General features: G+C 41.8%; 1 protein-coding gene across 3 annotated transcripts in view; it reads right to left on the bottom strand.

The window, feature by feature from the left end:
- Positions 1-14,055, bottom strand: part of LOC147883150 (LRR receptor kinase SERK2-like) — a 141,394-nt gene extending 127,339 nt beyond the window's left edge. For 2 of the 3 annotated variants that reach the window (XM_087399733.1, XM_087399736.1), the window contains exons 1-2: positions 13,458-14,055; positions 13,186-13,352 (exon numbers count right to left, since the gene is read on the bottom strand). In XM_087399733.1, the coding sequence (XP_087255859.1) occupies positions 13,186-13,294 (109 nt within the window). In that variant the 5' untranslated portion in view covers positions 13,295-13,352; positions 13,458-14,055. The remainder of the gene's footprint in view (positions 1-13,185; positions 13,353-13,457) is intronic. The other variant, XM_087399734.1, reaches the window with a different exon arrangement.
- Positions 14,056-23,290: the final 9,235 nt, after the last annotated feature.

Here is a 23,290-nt window from a genome sequence, read left to right as displayed (position 1 = left end):
CTTCTATATGGAGATGACCCTTGCATTGGGAAGGTGTATGTAGGATGTTGGAGAAAATTCAGAGTTTAGATCATTTTTACCCTTGGAGGAAGGAGATGTTGAGGGCAACCACTCAATGAACACATCATCATTCACATTTAAAGGCTACAATATTTGTCTTGGATCCAGAATTGCAAAGGAAAATGCAAGAAAGAGATACAAAGGTGTGCAGGGATGGGAGCAAATATTGAGACAAGTCGTCAAAAACACAGATGACATAAGGAAAGTGTGGGAAGAGCTCTCATATTACATGCAAAAAACAGGCTTATTTGGTTTGACACGTTTAAGATTTTATCCATTCATTGCTGGGAGGACTATGGGACAGATTCTCCATTGATTTAGAGATTGGCCATTCGCATACCAGATTAGTACTTGTCAATCTCTTTTGGGAACATTGCATCCGAAAAGAGGAGGCGGCTTGGTGTTCAGAAAGCGGATGACCTTGTATTTCCTAACGCAAAGTTGCATTTGGATCATCCATCATCTATGGGATAATGCATTTCAATCCCATTCCCTGGTAACTATGGCCATCGCCCCTATTTGCTTCAAGTTTGATCTCATCTACAACACCCATCTTGATCAATCATCCCACAGAAGCCCTCAGCATAAAACACAGCAATCTCTGGATGCAAACCCTGGCATTTTGAGAGCCCAAACACATGGCTACAGACCTGCTCCTCCTCCAGCAGATTTCCATGGGTCGTTTCATTCTGCTCTGCCTTGCCCTGCTCTGGTGACATAACACTTTTGGAAGCCTATGCTAGTCAATGGTACCATTGGACCCTTTATCATAGCTTGCTAAAATGCACTTATAGTTTGATGTGATTGACCTCCACAACAACAAGATTAGCTGCCTCACTATTGAAAGATAGTGCATTCCTATGGTTGCAGAAAAGCTTAAAAGATGGAAAAGGGATAACAATTTAGGACGCTTTGAACATATGATTGGTAAGTACTTGGTATCTACCGATGCCGACATCCAAGCTCTCTCATAACTCCAACAAGGAGCAAATTCAGCACACACATCCATGCTGCTGCTGCTGCTGCTGCTGGAGATTGACGACCTTACTAATGATGACAGGCCACCTGCCTTCATATCAAGACTTAATCCCTTGCCATGGAGCGATGTCTTAAAAGGTGACATTTCAACCACCTTCAGGGCCATTGCATATGCCTAATGGATTACCGACTTCCAAGGCTCCATTTGGCATGATCCTCAACAGCTGCAGTACAATTCAGCTAACTCACTTTGTCTGTATTAGGATGGTACTCAATCCTAGCAAGAACTCAGGAATCAAGGTTCTCAAAACAATCAAGATATTAGCATGTCCGAAAATATTATTCAAGATCGTGCTTCTTCTTCTTCACGTCAAACCCTGCATAGCAACGACCTCAATAGTCCAAAGGTGCAGCTATTGGATCCTCCAAAGAACAATGGGCCTTATTCAAACGGGGGTTGCACCGTCCACTCTAAAAATCACAGATGGCTTGACTGCCCTAAAGACCCAAACAAAATACCAATAAGGAACCACAGTAACTTTAAAGATGATTCATCATCTTTCTCAACCAACAAAGGCGAGCCAGTTCACGTCACCCACGCCATATAGATTGGCCTTGCCAGCGATCTAGAAATGTCTTTGGCAATGCAGGCTTTGTGTCTACAAGGATAATATCCGAGGCATCCCACTCACTGTATTGATCAATACTACCAAAAGACTAACTCTCAGGACTTCTTCCACTGTTTCTTGTTCCAACTAAAAGATGGGAAAGGATCTTCATGGATTTTATTGCTATCTTGCCGCATTCCACCAAAAGCAATGCACATATTATGCTGATCATCAACCAACTGTCTAAAATGCATACTTCATCAAGCAATTTTCTAAAACCCCAAATTATGCAGATCATCGACCAATTGTCTAAAATGCACACTCATCAACAGATTATGGTGATCACCAACCAATTGTCTAAAATGCACACTTCATCGTTGCAAAAAGAGTCCTCAAGCTTCTATGAAAAAAGAGTACTCAAGCTCCTCACACTTCATACCTTGTAAAACGAGTACTCAAGCTTCTAACACTACATGGCTATTCAAACTCAAAGGGTCACCAACAAACATCATCTCAAATAGAGATCCAAAGTTAGTGGATTTCTCTCACAGAGTCTTTGGGCACAACCTTGCTCTCCAATTCACATATCATCTAGAGCATTATGGACAAGCCATAAGAATCAACGAGGGCTTGGAAGATAGGTTGTCACTATATCCAATCAACACTATCATCTTTGAAAGAGTATTGGCCACTTGTTGAGTTGCATACAGTAAATCTTTTAATAGCGATATCAACATGAGCTTATGGACACACAAAAATCAAAATAGCAGTATCAATGTTCCACCAAAAATCATAAACATCATCTTGAGTCCGCTACAAATATAGTATCTGCTACAGCCACGATACTATGTTCAGACTCTGTACAAGAGAGGCCTCATTGCATGGATCACACAAGTATATTCAATACCTGGTAGAACAAAAACAGGAAGTCATAAACTACGGTCACTACCACATAATTCTGACCGCACTTGATGCCAAATTGCTGGTTCAGTTTCGGTGAATCTTTGTGTTTTGGATTGTGAACTTTTCCATGTTTTCTTCCTTGTGTACCACAGATTATGGACCTTCGACACAGGTATTAGAGGATGTGAGTAAATCATCATTTGAAAGGAACATGTGTGAAAAGTATGCATGGGATGTTTGTTTGCATGCATGAAGTGTTTTTGTGTGTACTCATGATGTACCACTAGTTGTGGGTCCTGAGGGATGACCATATGGAAGTTGGTAGTACATCAAGAGGAACATATATGGGTACTGCGGGATGGCCATATGGGGAAAAAAAAAGGACACATTGACTGTATGTTTGCATGCATTGAGTGCTTGTGTATGCTCTTGATGTACCTCGTGCTCTGGGTCCTACGGGATGTCCATGAGAGGATAAATCATCTATGTGGGTCCTACGGGATGGCCATACCGAGCATCTTGTCTGTCTGAGCATGTATGTCTGCCACTTGTGGGTTGTGTTCTTGACTAACCGAGGCTATAAGCTTCCACTTGGTTTGAAACTTTTGCTGCAGGTACTGATGGAACAAAGCAAAAAGTTCGATGCAAACGAGGACGTTTGCTGTGTTTCAAGAGGGGGTCTGTCATGGGGACATGAATTTCTAAGCTTTGGGAATTTACGGTGACTGCCCTAACCTCCAACTGATTAAAATAGTTCAAAAGACACTTCACTGCAATTAATTCCATATGCCAAGGCAAGGGTCTGAAAGTTAGAGAGGGGAAGCCACGCTTGGCAAGCTGGCTTGTGGGACAAGGCAAAAGAACAGGGAGAGGCAAGTCATAGGCTGGGAAAGTGCTCCAAGGCTATTCTTTCACATCGCCTTGCTGATTTTCGACTACGAGGGAAGCCTGTGAGCTGCCAAAAGCTCAAAACGTTTTTGTGCCAGGAGCCTCCAGATCAGTTCGTTTTTGCTGCATGCCTGCTATTCATGCCTTCTCAGAGGCCCAAATCTGATTCGCACTTCTTCCAAGAGCCTTCCAGGCCACATGCCTACCGAAATTGCACTTTCCGGGCAGTTTGGAGCTTCTAGGCAACTCGATTTGCTTCCAAGCGGGAGAATTTGCTGAGTCGCACTTGCCAGAGGATTTCCAGGGCTGCCAAACCCGATTTCGTTGTTCGAGATCCACTCTAGGGTCACCAGACAGGCTTCCGGGGTGCCACAAATCCATTTCGCCTACCAGGATTGGACTGGTAGGGGCCAAAGGGTGCCAGGAGGAAAAGCCTTCAGATCAGTCAATTGCTTCCCAGAAGCTTTCCTACTGCCTCAAAATATTCAGATCCTATTGCCTTGTTGCAGCTAGCCTTTCTGTGTGCCGAGAACAGCCAGGGTTGGTTGTTTTGCTGGTCTTTGTCTTGCCAAGACTCCCTTGAAGAGTTTCAGAGCTGCCAGGACAGACTTGGCTGATTTCCTTCCTCCCAGGATTCCCTTGAAGGGTATTAGAGCTGCCAGGTTAAAACTATCAGCCAGAATTAGAAGGATATTCCACTTGACTGGGATGGTTTTTTGTGACTGCATAGCAGGACGGAAGTGCCTGTGAATGGATTATTCAGTTGGCTGATTTTGGGCTGATACATGACACTGCTTTTCTTGTATTTGGATGCCTTATGAATAAATGATAAAGAAATATCGGAAGAGGCGCTAAGTTTAGGGGCCAATCTAGTGTCTGGTGCATGATGAAGCAATTTAGCTCGAGTGTTGTGTTCGAAATTATTTTGGTATGTTGTGGATATTTTTCTAAATGGCTGAAAATTAAGTAATTGCTGGTTGTTATCTGTTCACTGCCCTTTGGAGTTTCCGAAGGCAGTTTCAATCACCATCGAGTTTAGGTGTGCAGGCTCCATGAATTTGAACGATGGGGTTTTCACATGAAAGTTAGATTCATTTTCAACTAGGGCACACCATTCCCGAAAACAAGAATACGCCAAAGACTTGTGGGCTAGAAAGTGGACCCACATGAACCTGTTGAAGTCATCAACCAGCACCATGAAGTAGAGAGCCCCACCAAGGCTGGCAATAGTCATGGTTCCACAAAGATCAACATCGACCAACTCCAGAGGTAATGAAGCTGCTGTGAGACCTGCTTCGGAAACGCGTTCCCAATGTTGCTTCCTTTGAATATAGGATCGACACTGACCAAGCTTACTACCCACGTCAGGTAAACTGAGGACCATTTGTTCACGGTCAGCACGTTAGAGTACATCGACATTCAAGTGACCGAAACAAAAGTGCCACAAGGCACCTTGAATAGAAGTCGTGATCGAGGAAAGCGCGGACAGAGTGTGAATGCCATGACGGTACCATTCTAAACCACCTTACCGGTTGTTTTATCTCGGATTTCCACAAAGTGTTCATCAGACAATATTGTGGTACTGAGACGGCAAGTCTCATAAAGAAACAACAAATTGAAGCCGAGAGAGGGAACAAATTGTAGACTAGGGCAAGCAATGGAAGCACAAGAAATGGAGCAATGGAGACAAAAACGAGCTGCTGTAATGAATTGTTGCAATGATTGAAATGAGTACAAAGTACACCCTATATGATGAAACCCTAGGACAGGGTTTCCTAGTTGTACTAACTAACTAACTAGTACGCATGCTAGCTGTACCAAGTGTCCTAACTGCCCCTAGCTAGGCCTACCAAGGAATGAGTGGCACCTATGGATAGCCCATAGAATGGCCTACACAAACAGTACTCAAGAAGAGTGCATCCCACCTTTACCATTTGGAATGATGTCGAGATTGCCTTCACCACCCCGATACAGACATCCCCCTCAGAGATCACAAAATCTTTGAGCCCCGCTGGAGAAGGACTCATATTACGAGATGCCCCGGGAATCTTTGGCCTGAAGAGCCAGAACCCCTCCAATATGCACAAAAGCAGGAGCTACAGCAGCAGAGGATGAACCAGTACCCTTGTTTTTAGCCCAATAAGGGCACTTCTTCCAATAATGGCCTTTCTTGCCACAGTGATAATCGCTCCGCCTTAAGTGCCTCCTTCTTTGCTTTGGTCCTCGTATCAACAGGGGTTCAGCGACCTTGATTCTTTCCCAACTGCAGAGCTGCCAGCGCATCGGAGCCATCGCCCTGGAAGGAACTCTAAAACCGCTCCTCTTGATCCAGCACCATAGGCACCAATTCTTCCCAATTTAAAGTGCTCATCCTGCCACTAATGATTAGCGAAGAATAGAAGGCAGAGTACTGGGAAGTGAGATAAGAAAGCATGGTAATGGCCATATCTTCAGACAATATTTCCTTCCCGGCTTGAAGAATCTCCTATTGAAATCCCTGAAGCTTATTGATATATTCCCGCACGGAGGAAGACTTAGCAAGATCCAATATCCGCATTTGAACCTCAAGAGAAACCCTCTTCATAGGGGAAGTCCTGTTATATAAGATGCTCCCAAATACTCTTGGCTTCCGTCGTGTGCTTTACATGATTTATAATCGAAGGAGTACAGTTCAAAAAGATGAAAGAACATACCCTTGCGTTGACACAGTCCTAGGCTGAGCTGCTTCCTTCTGATCTAGAATACCTAAGCTTTCTTCAAGGGAATCTGGCCTTTTGACAACCAGAATGAAGTCTGTCAGGTCGTAGGATTGTAATACCGAATCCATCATGACACGCCAAACGCCATAATTATTCCCGTCTAGTTGACAGTCTACAGGGAACGTGGGCAATCCGAGAATCTTCACCTTGTTTTCTGCCAAATCCTGCAGAGAAGCCATGGGGACAGAAGTGGAGAGATGAGACTTTGCAAACATATTAGTTTGAGTAATTATCATGCTCTTGAGAAGCTTCGTGTCGGTTTGATACTGTTTTCTTGGTTGGCATGCACATTTCCTTGTTTTTGACCATGCATGTAGCTATGACCTTGTCTTTTACCCTGCATCCTGCATGTGTGTAAAGAAATGAGATTGATGGGCTTCTAGCATATGTGTGTATGTCCGATCAGTTCCATGATCCGGCATGTTAGCAGCCATAGCATCTGATTTTACAGCAGGAGTAATAGATATTCCCTCGTTGGGTGGTCCATGGATATTCTTGTGCTCCAACGACACATGTATTCAGCCACATATATCCCCAGACAGAGATGCCTTCTTCCAAGAAGGGCCTAGATATCTGGTCCCCGACAATGGAAGGAAACCCAGCTAGTTTAATATAATATGCACTTTCAATCTACTCTTGGTCTTCTCACCTAAAGTATAGTTTATGTGCTCAATAATACCATTTTGTTCTGGAGTATGAGAAGTAGAGAGTTGTCTTCCAATGCCTCTCTCTTTACAACATTCAACAAATTCAGTTCACTTATATTCTCCCCCTTTATCCAATCAAAGAGCCTTAACACGCTTGCCAATCTAGTTTTCAATCATGTTAACGAATTCCTTAAAGTACTAAGGGTCTCAGACTTCTCCTTCAAGAAGTACACGTCTCCCTAAAATAATCATCTAGGAATATTAGGAAGTATACCTTACCTCCAACTGATTTGGCATTCAAAGGACCAGTATGTGTCAGTCAAGGACATCAGTATGTATCATTAGTTCAAGATATCTTTTTTCTTGAACCTTTCTTGGGGACTTTTAACGACTATGCTTTCCCCTGCGACATCCTTTGCAAATCATCTTCTCCTATCAAAGATGAGGCAAGTCATTCACAAAACCTTTCTTGTTTATGAGAACTAGGCTTTATGTGTCCAGGTGGCCAAACCTTTCATACTACATGAGAGATGTAGGCCTTAAAGTCAGGTATAGATGATGTGAAGTTATAAAGGCCTTCTTCCTTAATTTCCCTAGCTACGGTTTTCAAATCATCAGTCTTGTCTTAGATGAGACATTCCTCTTCATGAAATTTTCTTGGAATGCCAATAACATATAGAAGAATCTTCTTCAAACCTGGAACATACAAAACATTATGTATATCCAACACGTCTTTATTACGCATTCGTATTAGTATATTACCAATACCATTAATTTGATGACGTCTAGAGTCTCCTAGTTCTGCATGGTCACTATCAATTCTCTCTAAAGAGAACTACTCTTTGTGTAGAGTGAAGTTGGCTGGAGGCTCCACAATCAATAATCCATGACTCATCAGCTTGGCCAGATTCATTTGGTTTGAGAATTATTATCCGAGTGCATAGCTACAGTTGCGGTGTCTTTACCACTACATTTAGATATGTTAGATACCCATGTTTAGCCATATCTACCATTTTCTTTTGACACTCAAAAGAAAAATGGCCACGCTTCCCATAGATCCACTAGCAATGCATGATGAGAAGATGCTTGATTTTGTCGACAATCTTCTAAACTCAAGGGGCATTTTGTCACCATGCTTTCCTACAGAGAGCATCCTTATCTTAGCTTCATGGCTACTTCACCACTTAGGAAACCAAAGGGCAAAGCAAGAATTTAGGTAATCGGGATGATATAACATTTATGGCTAAAAATAGAAGATAAAATCAAAGATGCCGATTCAACCCTAAACCAAAGCAAAACTTTACATCTTAGTGTCAAAGATCATCATGATCAAAATGACACGAAGAAGAAAGGACGTTGCTTTTACTATCGGGCCTTTAAATTGATTCAAATGGTTGTTCACATTTTGACTCTCTTGCATTCTAAGCTTACTTGAATGTCTTTTGATTGATTACTAAGGCTTTTTGCATATCTTCATGGGTGGTGTGCAAAGTCTTCCACAATCAACTGGTGTTTTCAAGTTTCTAACAATAGGGATGACGTTATCCTTGATGCTCTAATTTATGAGTATGAGCTTGTTGGCTCTTCTCATCATAACTCCCGAAACTCTCTCCTTTATGTTTTTCAGTCCCATCAATAACACCCCACAAGGCAAGGAAAAGTTAACTGGTGGCAAGGTTTCAAGTGCCTTATGACCAGACAAAAGATACAGAACACCCCTAGTAGGCCTTTTGATGACCTTGCTTGTTGTGTTATACTGAGAAAACCGTTTGTAACTATCAAAAACAGATATCCGTCTAAACTTATCAATTAAAAAAATGTATCCCTATCGACTTCTACCTTCAAATTCCTACAATTATGGCTGCTCTCTTCTTCTGATTTAGTTGATGGGGATCTTCAATAGGCTTTGAGCCCTCTTTTTCTTCTTTGCCTTACTTGCCCTCTTTTGCCAGTTCAATCATTGAAGATTGCATGCTCTATCGGTTTTTGGCACATGACGATGACAGTGAGCTCTTTGTTACTCAAATGTGGATTACGTTGCAGGTTTGAATGTGTGGGTTGCAAACAATGTATCACTTGTAGATTGTAGATGGTCATTCGTGGTAACGTTGATCTTGTTGTCTGATTGCATGTTGGCACATCAAATGTTCTTGGGACAATAGAGGATGACTGTTAGGTGACCGCACCGCCTGACTCTTCAATTTTCCTTTGCACACAGCTTCTAATTTCCTTACAGGTCTCTTGCTTGCATTGCTACCATTATTGAAAGCGTTGCCATGTTCATTGTCCACTTTTATGGATCGCCCTTCTGCTTGAGCTCCCGTGAGTTAGGCATTGCTTGTGGTTCACTATTTTGTTTGTAGTCCTTTGTGTTCTTGCAGGTGCCGTCCCAGCTTGCGACCCTTTTCAAAGCGATTCTTCTTTGCATATCGTTGATGCGCGTCCTCTTCCTTTCACTTGAGTTTGCAGGTTGTGTTCATTGGCTTAGGCTACTTCTCTATGTTTGATTTTGCAGGTTGACGTCGATGCAGGCTTGTAAGAAATCCTAGCAATCTAATATCATTACTAAGCTGAGAAGCAGAAAGGAGATTGTTATGACAGCAAAGAACAAGGATATCTGGATTGCAGTCCTAAAGTATCAGAAGTGTGTCTGATTTATACATGAGGGCTCTCTTATCACACATGAAAAGGTGTGTTCCAAAGGGTGTGCATCTGAAGAAGTGTGTACATCTTGCGAAGGGTGCAAAACCGCTGATGATAGACTACATTACAACATTACAAATCGAATCGTAATCTTCATAAGTGTATGCCTCTTTAGAAGATTTGTAGCTCTTGGTTGTAGTTCTTGTGAAGGGTTGTGCCCCATCGCAAGGGCATACCCTTCCACAAGTGCCCATTCATCCAGCCTTCCATACACGTAAGGTTTTAGGAAAGGAATACATCATGGATCATGACATCCCCTCCCACTCAAAAGAAGACCCTGGTGGCAAAGATGAATTTGTGTAGAAGGGATCACGTCTAATGCAAAAAATACTGCTGTAAGATATTGCTGCATAACCTTATCGGTTTGCCAAGTAGTGTCAGAATCATCAAGATCATACCATTGTAAAAGGAACTCGGTGATAAGTCGATGCCATTTCTCCCACTATCAATGTCCAAAATGCGTTAGAGAATGCATAGAACATAGTCATCTTGAGCCATTTTGCTCCAACTGTCAAAGTTTTAATCGTGCTTGGAAGTCTACATTGATAGGCACTAACTACTTCCGGAGCACATGTTCAAAACAATCTCATGTGATCACTTTGCCATCTTTGAGGCATCTCTGCCACCAGAGAAATGCACTGTTTTTCATTCATGAGGCAGCCAGTGCTATCTTCTTGTTATTGCATAGGTCGACGGTGTCAAAACATAAGCATGTTTTGGCAAGCCACAGGTCGAGAATTTTGACGTTTCTCTGACCAGCTTCTGTGAGTTTAATTTCAATTCTTTTCTGCTTTGATGCTTGTAAGAGATGATGAAGAAGACAGAGTTCATCTTTTTCTACCTCTAGTGGAATTGTGTCATTAACCTGTAAAGAAAATAAATGTCCCGGTGAATGAGGCAAGCCTGTGGGAACTTGCTTGGTGGGATAGGTTGGTGCCAATAGATAGGGAGTATAACCTGGTCAGTGGTGAGGCTGGCCAAACTGGGTATATCTTGTGCCAAGGATAGACAGCAAACTCCAGATGAGCATCCTGGTAACACCTTGTCTTTTGAAACACCACCTCAACTGTTCCGAGAAAGAAATGGCATTTGGGGAGCCTCACGGAGTAAGTAGAGGATGTGATGGAGATCTTGTTTACGGCATGTGATGCAGAACATCCATCAGGCAAATAAGCCTAGGTATGCAAGACTTACAATTTGCACACGGAATCATGCCAGAGGGGGTTCCCAGGGTGCTCCTGATAATGTATGTAAGGAAGAGAAGCTAATCCAATCCTTTAGGCGACTAGTCATTTGCTGCAGTATTTGTCGGGAAGAACAGCAAAGATTAGTGGGGTTGTAGAACCTCAACGGGATGGAAGGAGGCCATTTACTATAAGGAAATCGATGCCATTTTGCTGGTTGCTTGGGGTCTGATTTTGCAGTTCGGGGTGTCTTCAACTTTCAATGTACGTCCTTGTATAAGGCATTCGCTAACTGTCTGGATGAACAGCGTCAGATTAGAAGACGGGGTGCTCTTGTGGAGGCAAAATGCAGCATTCTTGAGGCAGAGGGTGCGCTGTGCTGCATGTGTGAATCTCTAGGAGAAATCAGGGTTGCAGGGTCATGAATTCCAAGGCAAAACAGTCTGGCAGAACGGAGGGGCTACTGTGTAGAGGCTGTACGGCAGATAAGCAGGGTAATACAGAGGCCATCAGGGTAGAACAGCAGGCTGCAGAGTTTGCATTGTCGGGAAGGTGTCTATATGGCAATTTGAAGGATGCAGAAGAGGGTCGTGGTGACTGGAGGGGTGGCTCGACTGGGGTTTGCAGGGATTTGTAGGGTGGGTCGCAACTGATTTGCAGGGGGGATCTTGCTGCTGGTAACAGATTTGTGGTGGTTGGGAAATAGGCTCCCTTTGTGAAAGGTTGACTGTGGAGTCTTTAGAGGCGAGTAGTACAAATTCATGCGGCACCATGCGGTATCACCAGCTCCAGACCCACAGTGAGAGGGCCCATGACATCAGAAAAGAGGCCTAGATCCCAACCTAATTGCAAGCTTGTTCAGGGACAATGCATTCCAGCTGAGCTTCTCGCTCCTCTCTAATAGTATCACTGCCAGTGCACACCCATAATCACGTCTCTCTCTTGGGAAAGCAATCCGGAAAGTGGCGCTGTGACCATGTGCTAGCTACAGGTTTCAACCCAACTATCCCAACCACTCCTCCAACATCCCCATCATCTAGAGCTTCAACATAAGATCAAAGAGAGCTGGGATCCACTGCTCCTCTCCTGTGGAGCCCTAGAATGGAGATGTCATAGAGAGACCTCAAAATTTATCGCACATCCAATATGGACGGCCAATTAGGTCTGACCACCCCTATTATTTGTCAGCCCGACTGGGCATCGCTCACCACGCTATCACTCTGTTGGGAGGAAAAAAAAATTTAAGGGTGTGAGTTATTGCCTCTTGTTGGGAGAAGATTTTGTTTTAGGGTGTGAGCTATTGCCTCTTGCTCTGTCCAGCTTCTTGTTATTTTGAAAGCTGCTCTGGACTGAGTTCAGTTCATTTTGCTGCTTGGAAGTTTGGTACAGCTGACATTTCGTCACTATTTTGGAGCTTCCAACACTTTTCATGGACTAGAAGAACCCGTTCATGTTTCTTGCCTGCTGTTTAGCTTTTTTGGGAACCTGTTTCGAGCAGTTGCCTCTGCCCTTGGACTATTTTTTAGCTGCCGCCTTGGACAGCCAGGATTCATGACATCGTGTACGCAGCATGCATGCTGTACGCACCTGTTCCTTCCCAGAATTCAATAACGGCAGGTAACGTATCACATGCATAACTTATGAATCAGCCCCTTCCGCCTTTGATACCTTTGTTTACCCTAACTCTCCATCAAGCGTTGCGACTTAAAAACCTGTTCTGGCACCCAGGCAGGAGGCACTGCAAGCCACCCAAAATTGAGCATTACCTACTGCAAAGTCTGCTAAGAAAAATGTTCACCGGCTGCAAGCCACCCTAAATTGAGCATTACCTACTGCAAAGTCTGCTAAGAAAAATGTTCACCGGCAAGCTTACCCACGCGGTCAAACATGCCAGGAAATTGGATGACCAGCTAGCACACCAAACGACCAAGTTTCTACAGGGCCAGAATGGGGAAGAATGTCATAGATATTTACAAAGGCATGCAACAAGTGGCCAAGGTTCTGAATGTCCCGGTCATTCAATTGATGAAATCGAAGCGCACCATGCACGAATATAGGTAACATCCCGTAATAAACCTGATGGTCTCCCCAATGAGAACGTAAACTGTCGACGTACCTCAACTACCATGTTTATGAATCGTCCATGTAAAGCTACTCGTTACGCTCAATGTGAACGCGGAGTCTCTGGAACAACGAAAGGAAAGTATTTTTGCTCGTTCGACGAGCAAAAAAGCTATAATACGTGGAGATGAGTTAATGATTTGACTTCCACCATTCTGTTTTTTTGGGCATGTTAAACACTTAATACATTTTTACTCCAACAAAAGAACTTCTCATCTTCTCGTTTCCGCGGACACATCCATGGAATAATCTCGTTAAGTTTCATTTGCTTTTGACGAGTTAGACGCTCATGTTTGCAAAAGACCAAACATGACAAGAAGAGCAAGGCGTGTACCCTCATCGTTGGTTAATGCGGCTGAAGGTGACCACAGAAGCAGGAGCAGCATGACAAGAGGGTGCCAGCAGATTGCGAGAGGGAAAAGTGCGGCAAAGATGGTAAACATGGTACTTGCTGCTGAGAAAGCGGATGCCTTTAAAGGAAGAATCGAACTATTCGGGTACCTGAGACACACCATGATCACTCCCAAAAGAACACACCATGATGACTCCCAAAAGAAAGCGGGTGAAGTGAGCTCCAGAAGGAATCGAAGCCAGAGATATTTGTACCTTCGTCACGTCCAATCTTTACAATTTTGTGAAGGAAGGCATTGTAGCTCAAATTTGCGCACATCTGAGCCTCCTCTTCTCAACCTCTTCGCAAATTGAAGAGCTGGCTGAATCTTGAACGAATCCTCATGTCAAGCCGTCTCCTGTCCATGGTAGCGATCAAATGAGCTCACAGAAACCGTCTTGTAGCGTAATTTTCCCAGCTTGGAAAACCATCTCATCCAGAGGAATTCCCTGGAAGCTTCCAGTTCTTCACAACAGGGAAAGCTAGGAGGCTTGTGAAGGATGTATCTCAAGAAATAGCTAGGAAGCTTGTGAAGGATGTATCTCTTTCTGAGCCGTGCTTTTTCAAACTGTAGTAGCACAGTCTCGTTGGAGATTCATCTCTCTCCGGTGCTTGCTGCTGCGATCTTTCAATTGGGAGAGTGACAGAGCGAATGGAAGTTTTGCGGACGATCGATGGCTACAAGATGCGAAGAGCGAATGAGGAAAAGGATCGAGAGGGATGAAGGAAGACGGAGGTGGGATTTGGAAGGATGAATGCAGAGATGGAGAAGGAGGATACGATGGAAAGCCATTGCAGTGCAAAATTGAGCAAACTTTCAAAGGCCTCTCAGAAGGTGTCCTACACTCAGTGTCCTTCCTCCAGTGTCACATTCTTGCTCACCGCACATCACATCAAATGCTAGATAAAGTCACATGTGGCCACTCCTCCCCCATTTAAAACGTTTTATTAAAAGAAAGAGAGAGAGAGAGAGAGAGAGTTCTTAAAACAAATGCAAAGAGATTTGCAAAGTGTGTGTGTGTGTGAGAGAGAGAGAAAAAGAGAGAAAGAGAGAGAACCAAAATAGAAGGGGGCCACTTGGCAACACAGTGTGTGGGACACTTTTTAACAAAAGTGCAAGCCTTCTACGTTATCTCTTTGTTTTTTGGCCTCCCCCAAGGGGGAAGGGTAGAGTGACCAAGGTGCTTTCCATGAAAGCCAAAATTCAGAGATTTCTTTTTGTGAAAGTCTAAATTTTATGATTGGTCCACCTCGCCACTTTCTATTTCTTTCCCTTGGAATCCTCCACCTTTTTCTCCACTTTCTATTTCTTTCCCTTGGAATCCTCTCTCTCTCCCCCTCCTTCCTTTATCTCCTGGAGTCTTCCTACACACCATCTCCAGGGTATTCTTTTTCACTTTTTTTATCTTGGGCAGGCCTTATGAATGATTAAATATCATTCACCTTGTTTTAAACCCTATTTTTGGGAGCTTTACACTCTCCACACTTGGAGAGAGAGAGAGAGAGAGAGAGAACAACATCAATTATATATAGTATAAATTGACCTTAGTATTGGGTATCACCAAAAGTCATCATTCCCTTCTTCTTTTAACCAACCATTAGGTTCTCCATTCTTGCTTTCACATGTGAATTTTATGATAGTGGAAATTATGGCCCCACTTTTATGATAGTGGAAATTATGGCCCCACCATGGCCATGGGTTCACCCAGAAATATGTCTATATGCCATGTTGCTTCAAACGGAGGGGTTTCCTGTTCAAAATTTTACAAAAATGTATTTACATATGGTGTTTTTTATTGAATTTTGAAAAAAAAAAACATAAGTTTGTACAGAAAACTCTTTTTGTCCAGGCAACATTTATAGATAAGGGATTTTTTATTGAATTTTGTAAAAAAACATAAGTTTGTATAGAAAAAGGGCTCCTTTCATCTATGGGTTTTAGGCATTCACGACCTATGGGGACATACTAGATAAGGGATTTTTTAAGTACCCCTTCACATGCATAAAATGATCTCAAGAGCTAAAGGATTCACATACATAACCTAAATAAGAAGAGCATAGAGAAACGACTGTACAAAGAGAGCCTCTCCTTTCGAAGAAGGTCCCCAATTTTCCTCCAACTGCTTTGACGTTCACTCACTTGTGTCATTCTCTTAAGTGCCTCCTTTTGAGCTCGATTTGCGGATTCGGGTGCACATTGTCGTCCATGCTCGTACATTATAGAGGGAAAATAAGTGAAAAATAGGTTGACTTTGTTTTGAAGTTCTTTCCACAACTACAAATACTCCAAGCATTTTCCTATGGCTAGCCATGGTGTTACGAGAATTGGAATTATCCCATTAATTTAATCCTTCAATATTTAGTTTAGTGAGATCCAACATTTTTGTCGCGCAGCTAATGCATGTGTGCTCAATGTTCCGTAGTGATGCATGTGTGCTCCTACATGGCTGGATATACGGCTGCGGCTGTATGAGTGTGTAGCATTGTGTGCACCACTTACGCGATGACGGTATGTGTAGCATGTGTGCACCATCCATACGATTTTATTCATGTGTAGCATCAGGTGCACCATGAGATGGTATGTGTCGCATGTGTGCACCATTCATCTGTGATTTATTGATTTCGTGTTGCTATAATACTGAAAGGTTGATTGATTGTGGTGATTAATTCCAAGGTTATCTTATGCTTGAAATATTTCATTACTATTAATCGTGTGAATCCAGGGGAAGAGTAATTGATCGGGCGATGGCATCTGGCAAGCATGATCCGCCATATTTTGGGCATGTAGGCGCAACTCCAGTGATGTGGGGATGAATAAGGCTTATGCCTAATTTTTGATATTACAACAGCTTATGTACATATTTGAAATTTGGAATATTAGTGGCTTGGCTAAGTGTGTAAACTAAAGTTAGAAAAAGCTTTATTTTTAGAAAAAGCCAGCTATTCTAGAAGGTGGATGGGCTTATTGTAAAAGGGTGCATGGAGGAAAGCACAGGGGCTTTTGTATGATTTTTTGCTCGGAAGCTTTTTGGGACAAGTTCATCTCTAGAGGGAGCATAGTAGCATAAGCAAAGATATAGATAGGCTTATCATTCAAAATCCAAATGGCAACGTATGCTTGGTTATTGATCCAAATGGCAACGTATGCTTGGTTATTGATGAGAACATAAGTGTAACTTGGCTTACTTCTTAGGTTAAATTTGTGAGTAGTAGTTCTATAAAGATGTGTGTGCGTGTGTGTGCATTTGTCACACAAGGATATGTAATTAGAAGCTTAGAGAATCCTCTTGTGCTCTTCGGGTGTTAGAAGCTTAGAGGATCCTCCTATGCTCTTTCGGTGGACATAGGGGGAGTAGTTATTCTCTATACCTAAAAAGGAACCAACATTGGGTTGTTTCACACTAATATTGCATGAGTTTCTTAGCATTATTTGGAAAACTCGCGAGTTGCAAGCCGAATTGTATCCAAGTATTCTAGACAAAGGGACCCTGATATATAATTTTACTACATCCTCCAAGTTTACAATGTGGATAAACTGAATGGGGATGCAAAGAAGATAAGTGCTTTCTCCTACTCCTTAATGACAAGACCTTGGAATGATTTATGGAACTTAAACCAAAGGGGAGAGTCAGCCTTGATATATTACACTATAAGAGAATTTCTACTTGAGGTTCAACCTTACAGTATGACAGATGATCCCCTAAAGCTTGAGGTTCAATCCAATTGTATGAAAGGTGATCCCCTAAAGCTTCTCAACACCATCAAGCAACTAACGAAGAAAGGAACTAGGGGCTATGTGGTACAATTAAAGGACTTAGCAAAGAAGATGTTTTGAGAAACCTAGTGACATCATAACCTATTTATAATCTTCTTCAAGCATTTAAATGAACATATTAGGACTTCTAGCAATTGAAGATTATACCTTTTCTAGTGGGGCTACTAAAACATAAACCGTGAGAGAAAATCCATGAAGAAGAAGAAAGCTAGATTTAAGAAAAATATACCTTGATGAAGGATTTGATGGCAGTTTAGCATCCTCAACTTAATCGGAAATTTCTTTGTCTAATCAAGAAGGATCTAGATCTCGTCCCTAAAAAGAGGATGTGCAAAAAAGCCCATTTTTGGATAGACATTGAACATCCCTCAGCAAGCAAAGGATTCCAAATTGGAAAGCTTCAATATCTAACACGTGGATGAGCTAGAAGCCTCATTATGCTCTAGATTTGTAGGATTGGGACTTCCAATTTCGACAAAGATAGGATCTCGACACCAGCATCCATAAGCTTCACACTTATGTAGAAAGTGGGAGGTGGAACATCTCTAGACCGTACTAGCAATGCCAGCCTTGTTGCCATCTTGAGTACAGAAATAGATTTTCCATTGGGATCCCTTTAGAGAACAAATCCTAGCCTATTGGCTTATCTCAAACTTTGAGTAGAGCTTCAAAGGACTCAACTATGGTAGCCATAGGCAACTCAAAAAATGTTACCAAAGCCCTTATTAAAATCGTCGCCCCACTAGGAAGGTTATTCCTACAATGCCACTATTCCTCTAGAATTTAAAATATTGAATGCAATTAATGCTCTCTGGAAATTAAGAGATTGTATGAAATGAGTGCTCTACTTGATGGAGATGCCATTCTCAATGCGATTTCTGTAGACACTTATGAGCTATGGGGAAATTCACCTTTAAAAAGGTCAAATTTCAACATCAAGCTTTCTAACCAGACCAAGGTACAACCATTATGGCTTGTCTATGATACATTGATGTAAATAGTTAGCCTTCACTTTATGACGATTTTGTAATAGTGCATGTCACAAACACTCCATAGCATTTGATGCCATAGCTCACTTGACTGACAATTGGGCTACTACTAGTAGTGTCATCCTTTCTAGTATGGGAGATATAGCCAAGGTTGATCTGGACTCCTAGAATACAAAGCTAGTTAGAGCTAGGAATTGGGTTGAGGAATAAGGCACAATAACAAGAACATCGAACCAAAGTAGAAGTACGTTAAAATCAAGATAACCATAAAATCATGAATTGGATGCATGTGCTAGCCACTCTTGACTTGGTAAGTCTAAGAATGGTGATAGCTTGCCGTGTTCAAGCATAAGAACAAGGCCACCTTGAAGAAATAAACAAGGTATGGCATGGTCATAGCAAGGCATGATTGGCTCTCCATCCACCAGATTTGACATCAAGCCTCCGCAAAAAAGACACTAGGAAGGGCCACCCCATGAAAAATTTCATCTTAAAGGAGCAACTAAGATTGCCTTCACAAAAAAGGCCCCACTCGAGGTAAACCTAGGACTACTTAGTCACCTCCAAGTAGCTATAATAGAGTTGGATGGGGTAGAATCCCCTTGAAAGAGCTCACAATAAAAACTTTCCATTAAAGGTCACCTTCTTCTAGCTAGAGTGGGGGTGGATGGCTAATTTAGAAGATGCTTATAGCTTGTGGAGATATGAGGGCATAAATCATCCCCATTCTTACAGATCCAAAAAGGGAAAGCACCAACTTGCACCAATGTCTTTAAGTCCCAAAGAGCCAACCTTATGATGCTTCAGTCCAAAGAAGAAGAAGGAGAAGAAGAAGCTCTTCAAAAGATCTAGTTGATGTGAAAATTTTCATGATTAATCTTAATGATGATATTTACATCTAATTTTGGAGAGGATTACTTCAAGAAGACAAGCTCTATCGGTGGTGAAAGCTAGAGCCAAGGCAAAATCACTTTGATATGGCAAGGATGGAACAAGCTACTAAAAAACCCAAAAGCTCGGTGAATTAAGAAAAAAATAACAAACTAAAAACAAATGCCCGTACATCTGGAGGGAGCCAAACATAGAAACTCAAATGAAGCTGATAACACTCTCGAGTACTTTAACAAATACAAGCTAGGGGATGTTACCACAACATTGCCACAAGCAAAAAGCAAACTAGTAGAAGCAAAGCATAAGGCCTATGATGGTCTTACAAAAACAAAGATGAGAGACCTAGTCTACTGAGGAAACCACCTAACCCTATCTACGTAGTTGAAAAGTTAAAGGAACTCCTAGTGGAGTATAGGGACTACTTTGCTTGGTCTACAAAGACATGAAAGGAATCACACACCATATCCATGAAGCAGAATGCTAAGCCAATATGCCACACACCCCATGAACCTAATGTGGTCAAACAAGAGTTGAAAATGTCAATTGAAGTAGACTTTAGGTATGAGATTGATAGATTGGGTGTCACCAATTACTAGTCCTAGAAAATAATGGCAATATTAAGGTCTATCTCAATCTACATAATGTGAATTCTTTGTGATCATTATCCCTTGCCCTTCATTAAGCATGTTGAAAAAAGTAGTAGCAATAGAAGTCGATGGTACAACCATGTAATGATCGTGATCCTAAGGACACAAATAAATGGATTTTGACAAAATGTGGGGGTTTTGCCTCCAAAATGATGCCTTTGGTCTCACCAATACCCCTATAACCTTCATGATACTCACATCTAGTATTTTTAAGGATCAATTAAGAAGGTTTGTAGACATGTTCATGCTTGACCTCTGCATTCTTTCCTCACGGGAAGATCACCTCAAATGCAAGAGGAAGATGTTTGACCAATGTTGATTTTATGAGATCTCCCTCAAACCTCTGAAATGCCAAAATATTGTGACACATGGAGTGGTATTGGGACACATTGTGTCCCGATATACAATAACTACCAATGAATGGTTTTGGAGTTGTTACCACCGAGGAATTACAAAAGGAGCACAAGTATCCATGAGATATAGGCTACTATAGAAGATTTATCCTAGACTTTTCCACCTTGGCAAAAGCCACATACCACCTACTTATTGTCTTTAAATGGAATGATGAGTGTGATATCTTATTTCAAAAACTCAAGGAGATCCTCATCAAATCTCCCATCTTGAGGCTCTAGATTGGGAAATTGAGTTCAATGTGCATATTTATTCCTGTAATAAGACATTGGACATCTTTTGGTAGTCACCCGACAAAGAGAGTTCAATCATTTCAAAATGGTTGCTCATCTTAATGGAGTTTGACTTCACAATTATGGTGATTTGGATCAAAGATAACCCTCGATGAGAGAAAAACTAAGGGTAATAGGATATAAGAGAGAGAGAGAGAGAGAGAGGACAAGAATGCAAAATGGAGGGCAAGAATTAGCAAAAGAGAGGCCAAGAGGGATGAAAAAGAATGGAAAGCAATATTACATGGTTGACCATCTATCCCATCTAATTAGAGAGGAGGGAATTACAAGATTGTAATATGATATTCTAGATGCATCACTTCCAAGTTGGATAACTCATTGATGTGGCATGAAGGGCGTTTGATTGCATGTTGTGTTGAGGAGGTGTGTTAAAGAAGATTAGATGGAACCAGTTTTGCAAGAAGCACACTTTCGCATGGTAGGTGGCTATTTCACACTGATTTCAATACTCACAAGATACTTCAAGTTGGACTATGGTGATCCACATTATTTAAGGATTCAAAAGCTATGATGTCTGTCAAAGGCTCCACCTCCTCCTAGGCAAGACCATATGCCCCGCAATCCAATCCTTTCAATGCAACCTTTCCAAAAGCTATGGTCTCAACTATGTAGGACCAATTCATTCCATAGCTAAAGGCACCCAAGCCAGACTTGACATAGTAGCTATAGGATACATGGAAAAATGGACTAAAGCCAAGGCTTTAGCCAAGGACGTTAAGGAATGCAAGTGCATGATATTATCAACCTGAACATCATTTTTATACTTGGCTACCCACTGGAGACAATACAAGCAACAAAGGCTCACACTTTGTGAATGAAGGAACTCACCATCTACTTTTAGAATTTGTGGTGGTCCATCGGAAATCCATGTCCTACTACCCTGAAGGAAGTGGTCAAGCTAAACCACCAACAAAACACTCTCAAGATCATCACCAAATCTCTAGAAGCCGATAGAACAAATTGAGAAAACAAGCTTTGAGCTATGCTGTGGGCATACAAAATAGATATAAGGTGAGCACAACTTATACTCCATTCAGACTAACATATGGATTGGAAGCAGTTGTGCCAATAGAATTCAACCTTCCAAATTTAAGGATAGTAATTCCAAGAGTGACTAGAAGGCAATGCTATGGCATAATCGATACTAGATAGTTTAGCCACATATGAGGAAGTGAAAATGGTTCAAGGTGGAAGGGGCTATCACTATAGATGTCAAATTAGGAGAGCCAATAACAACCATTAGAGTCTCAGATACATTGTCTCCCTTAGGATTTGTGATCTCCCTAGATTAAAGATCATAGTATTAGAAGATCTCCATGATAAAAATTGAGGAGCTTGATGAGGTGAGCACTTGACAAGATCTTGTAAGGGTGCTAGAGAATTCCATACAACTTATCCACTATTAAGAGGAAAAAATAGAAACGTTGTTGATGCCTTCTTAACAAGTTAGTAGAGGTGAGCTCCAGCTCTTGAATGACAAGTTGAGAAACTCATGTTCCTTGATAAGGTAGAAACTTGATACTTGAAAGTGTAACTAAGTTCATAGGGTTGAGCTAGAGGAGAAAAGTGGTGGGTAGTTCCCACTAAAGAGAAACATATATGGGAACTCTCTTTGTAAGGTGCTATAGGAGGAACCGGAGGCCAATAGAATATAGGTGGTTAGCTAAGGAAAGAGTACCATAATAGACATTTTCACTTTCAAAGGTGAGTGATGTGGCATAGGCTAGCATAACTGTTATGCCACTATCACCACAAAGGAGGGCTTAACTCTCTCATTTCCACCTTGCCACGGATTCCCCTCCTCGTCACATGAACTTGCACTCTGTCAAGGTCCTTCTCGAATCCTCCCTCCTACCTAGTGCTTGCCACATTGTGTTCTCTTGAGTGCCATGTGTGCATATGGACCTTAGAACCTCTATGCCCATTTAAGCCTTACTTATGCACTCCATATTGTTGCCTAGGCCTAGGGTAATCCCTAGTCCCCAACCCTCTACACTCTCATTGATGCAAGCACTGTCGAGCCATTTGGTTTCCCACTCCACCATAACCACACCAGATGGCAGTGGTCCTGGGATTATGGCTAACGTAACATTCCCTTCCCCTTAAGAATGGTTTATGTCCTCGCAAACAAAATTGGGAAACCTCCTCTGGAGATTGCTTACCCTTTCCCATGTCGAACTCTCTTCAAGTCTATCTTTCCACTTAACCATACATTCTTGCCATATAGTATGTCGTGTTCTTTTTTATTGTTTATCTAAAATTCTTTCTGGTTCATGTGGTAAAGATGTAGGTTCAATGAGTTCAACTAGGACTTCATTTCCAATGATATTATCATCATCTCCTAATTTTCTTTTTAGCCTACTAACATGAAAAACTGGATGTACTCTACATCCCTCAAGTAAGGCTAATTTGTAAGCAAGTTCTCCAATCCTCTTAACTATTGTGAATGGTCCACAATACCTAGGAGACAACTTTGGACATTTACCTGTCTTTAGAGATTTTGAAGATTCAGGTACCTTAAGGTAGACTTTCTCATTTACTTCAAACTCCACCCAACTCCAACTTTCTATGGTGGGGGTTTGCATAACTTCGAGCTCTATCCCAAGCTCTCTATCCTGAGCTCTTCTTATGCTATCTCTAGCTAACTTAAGCATTTGATTCATATCTTCAAGAAAGTGTTTGGTCGCTTGAACCTTCTCTTTTTCGAGTCCCACTGTCATTAGGTCTCTTGGTTGAAATTCATACATCATCATGAATGGACTAAAACCTGTAGCTGAATGTTTGGCACTATTATATGCAAATTCTAATATGGGCAAATATTCTTTCTAATTAGTTTTCTGTTTACTTACATTTGCTCAAAGCATATTCTCAATGATCTGATTGACTCTTTCAGCTTGACCATCATTCTGTGGATGATCCGCGGTGCTCATATTCAATGAAGTTTCTAACCTCTTAAACACAACCCTCCAAAAATGGGTGAATTTGCTATCCTGGTCACTAACAATACCGACTGGTAGCCCATATAATCTATAGATATGCTCC

The sequence above is a fragment of the Dipteris shenzhenensis genome, chromosome 28 (assembly GCF_047967505.1).
Source record: "Dipteris shenzhenensis isolate YYH24624 ecotype China chromosome 28, Dip_SZ_1.0, whole genome shotgun sequence".
Classification (NCBI taxonomy): Eukaryota; Viridiplantae; Streptophyta; class Polypodiopsida; order Gleicheniales; family Dipteridaceae; genus Dipteris; species Dipteris shenzhenensis.
This window is presented reverse-complemented; position numbering and strand designations above follow the sequence as displayed.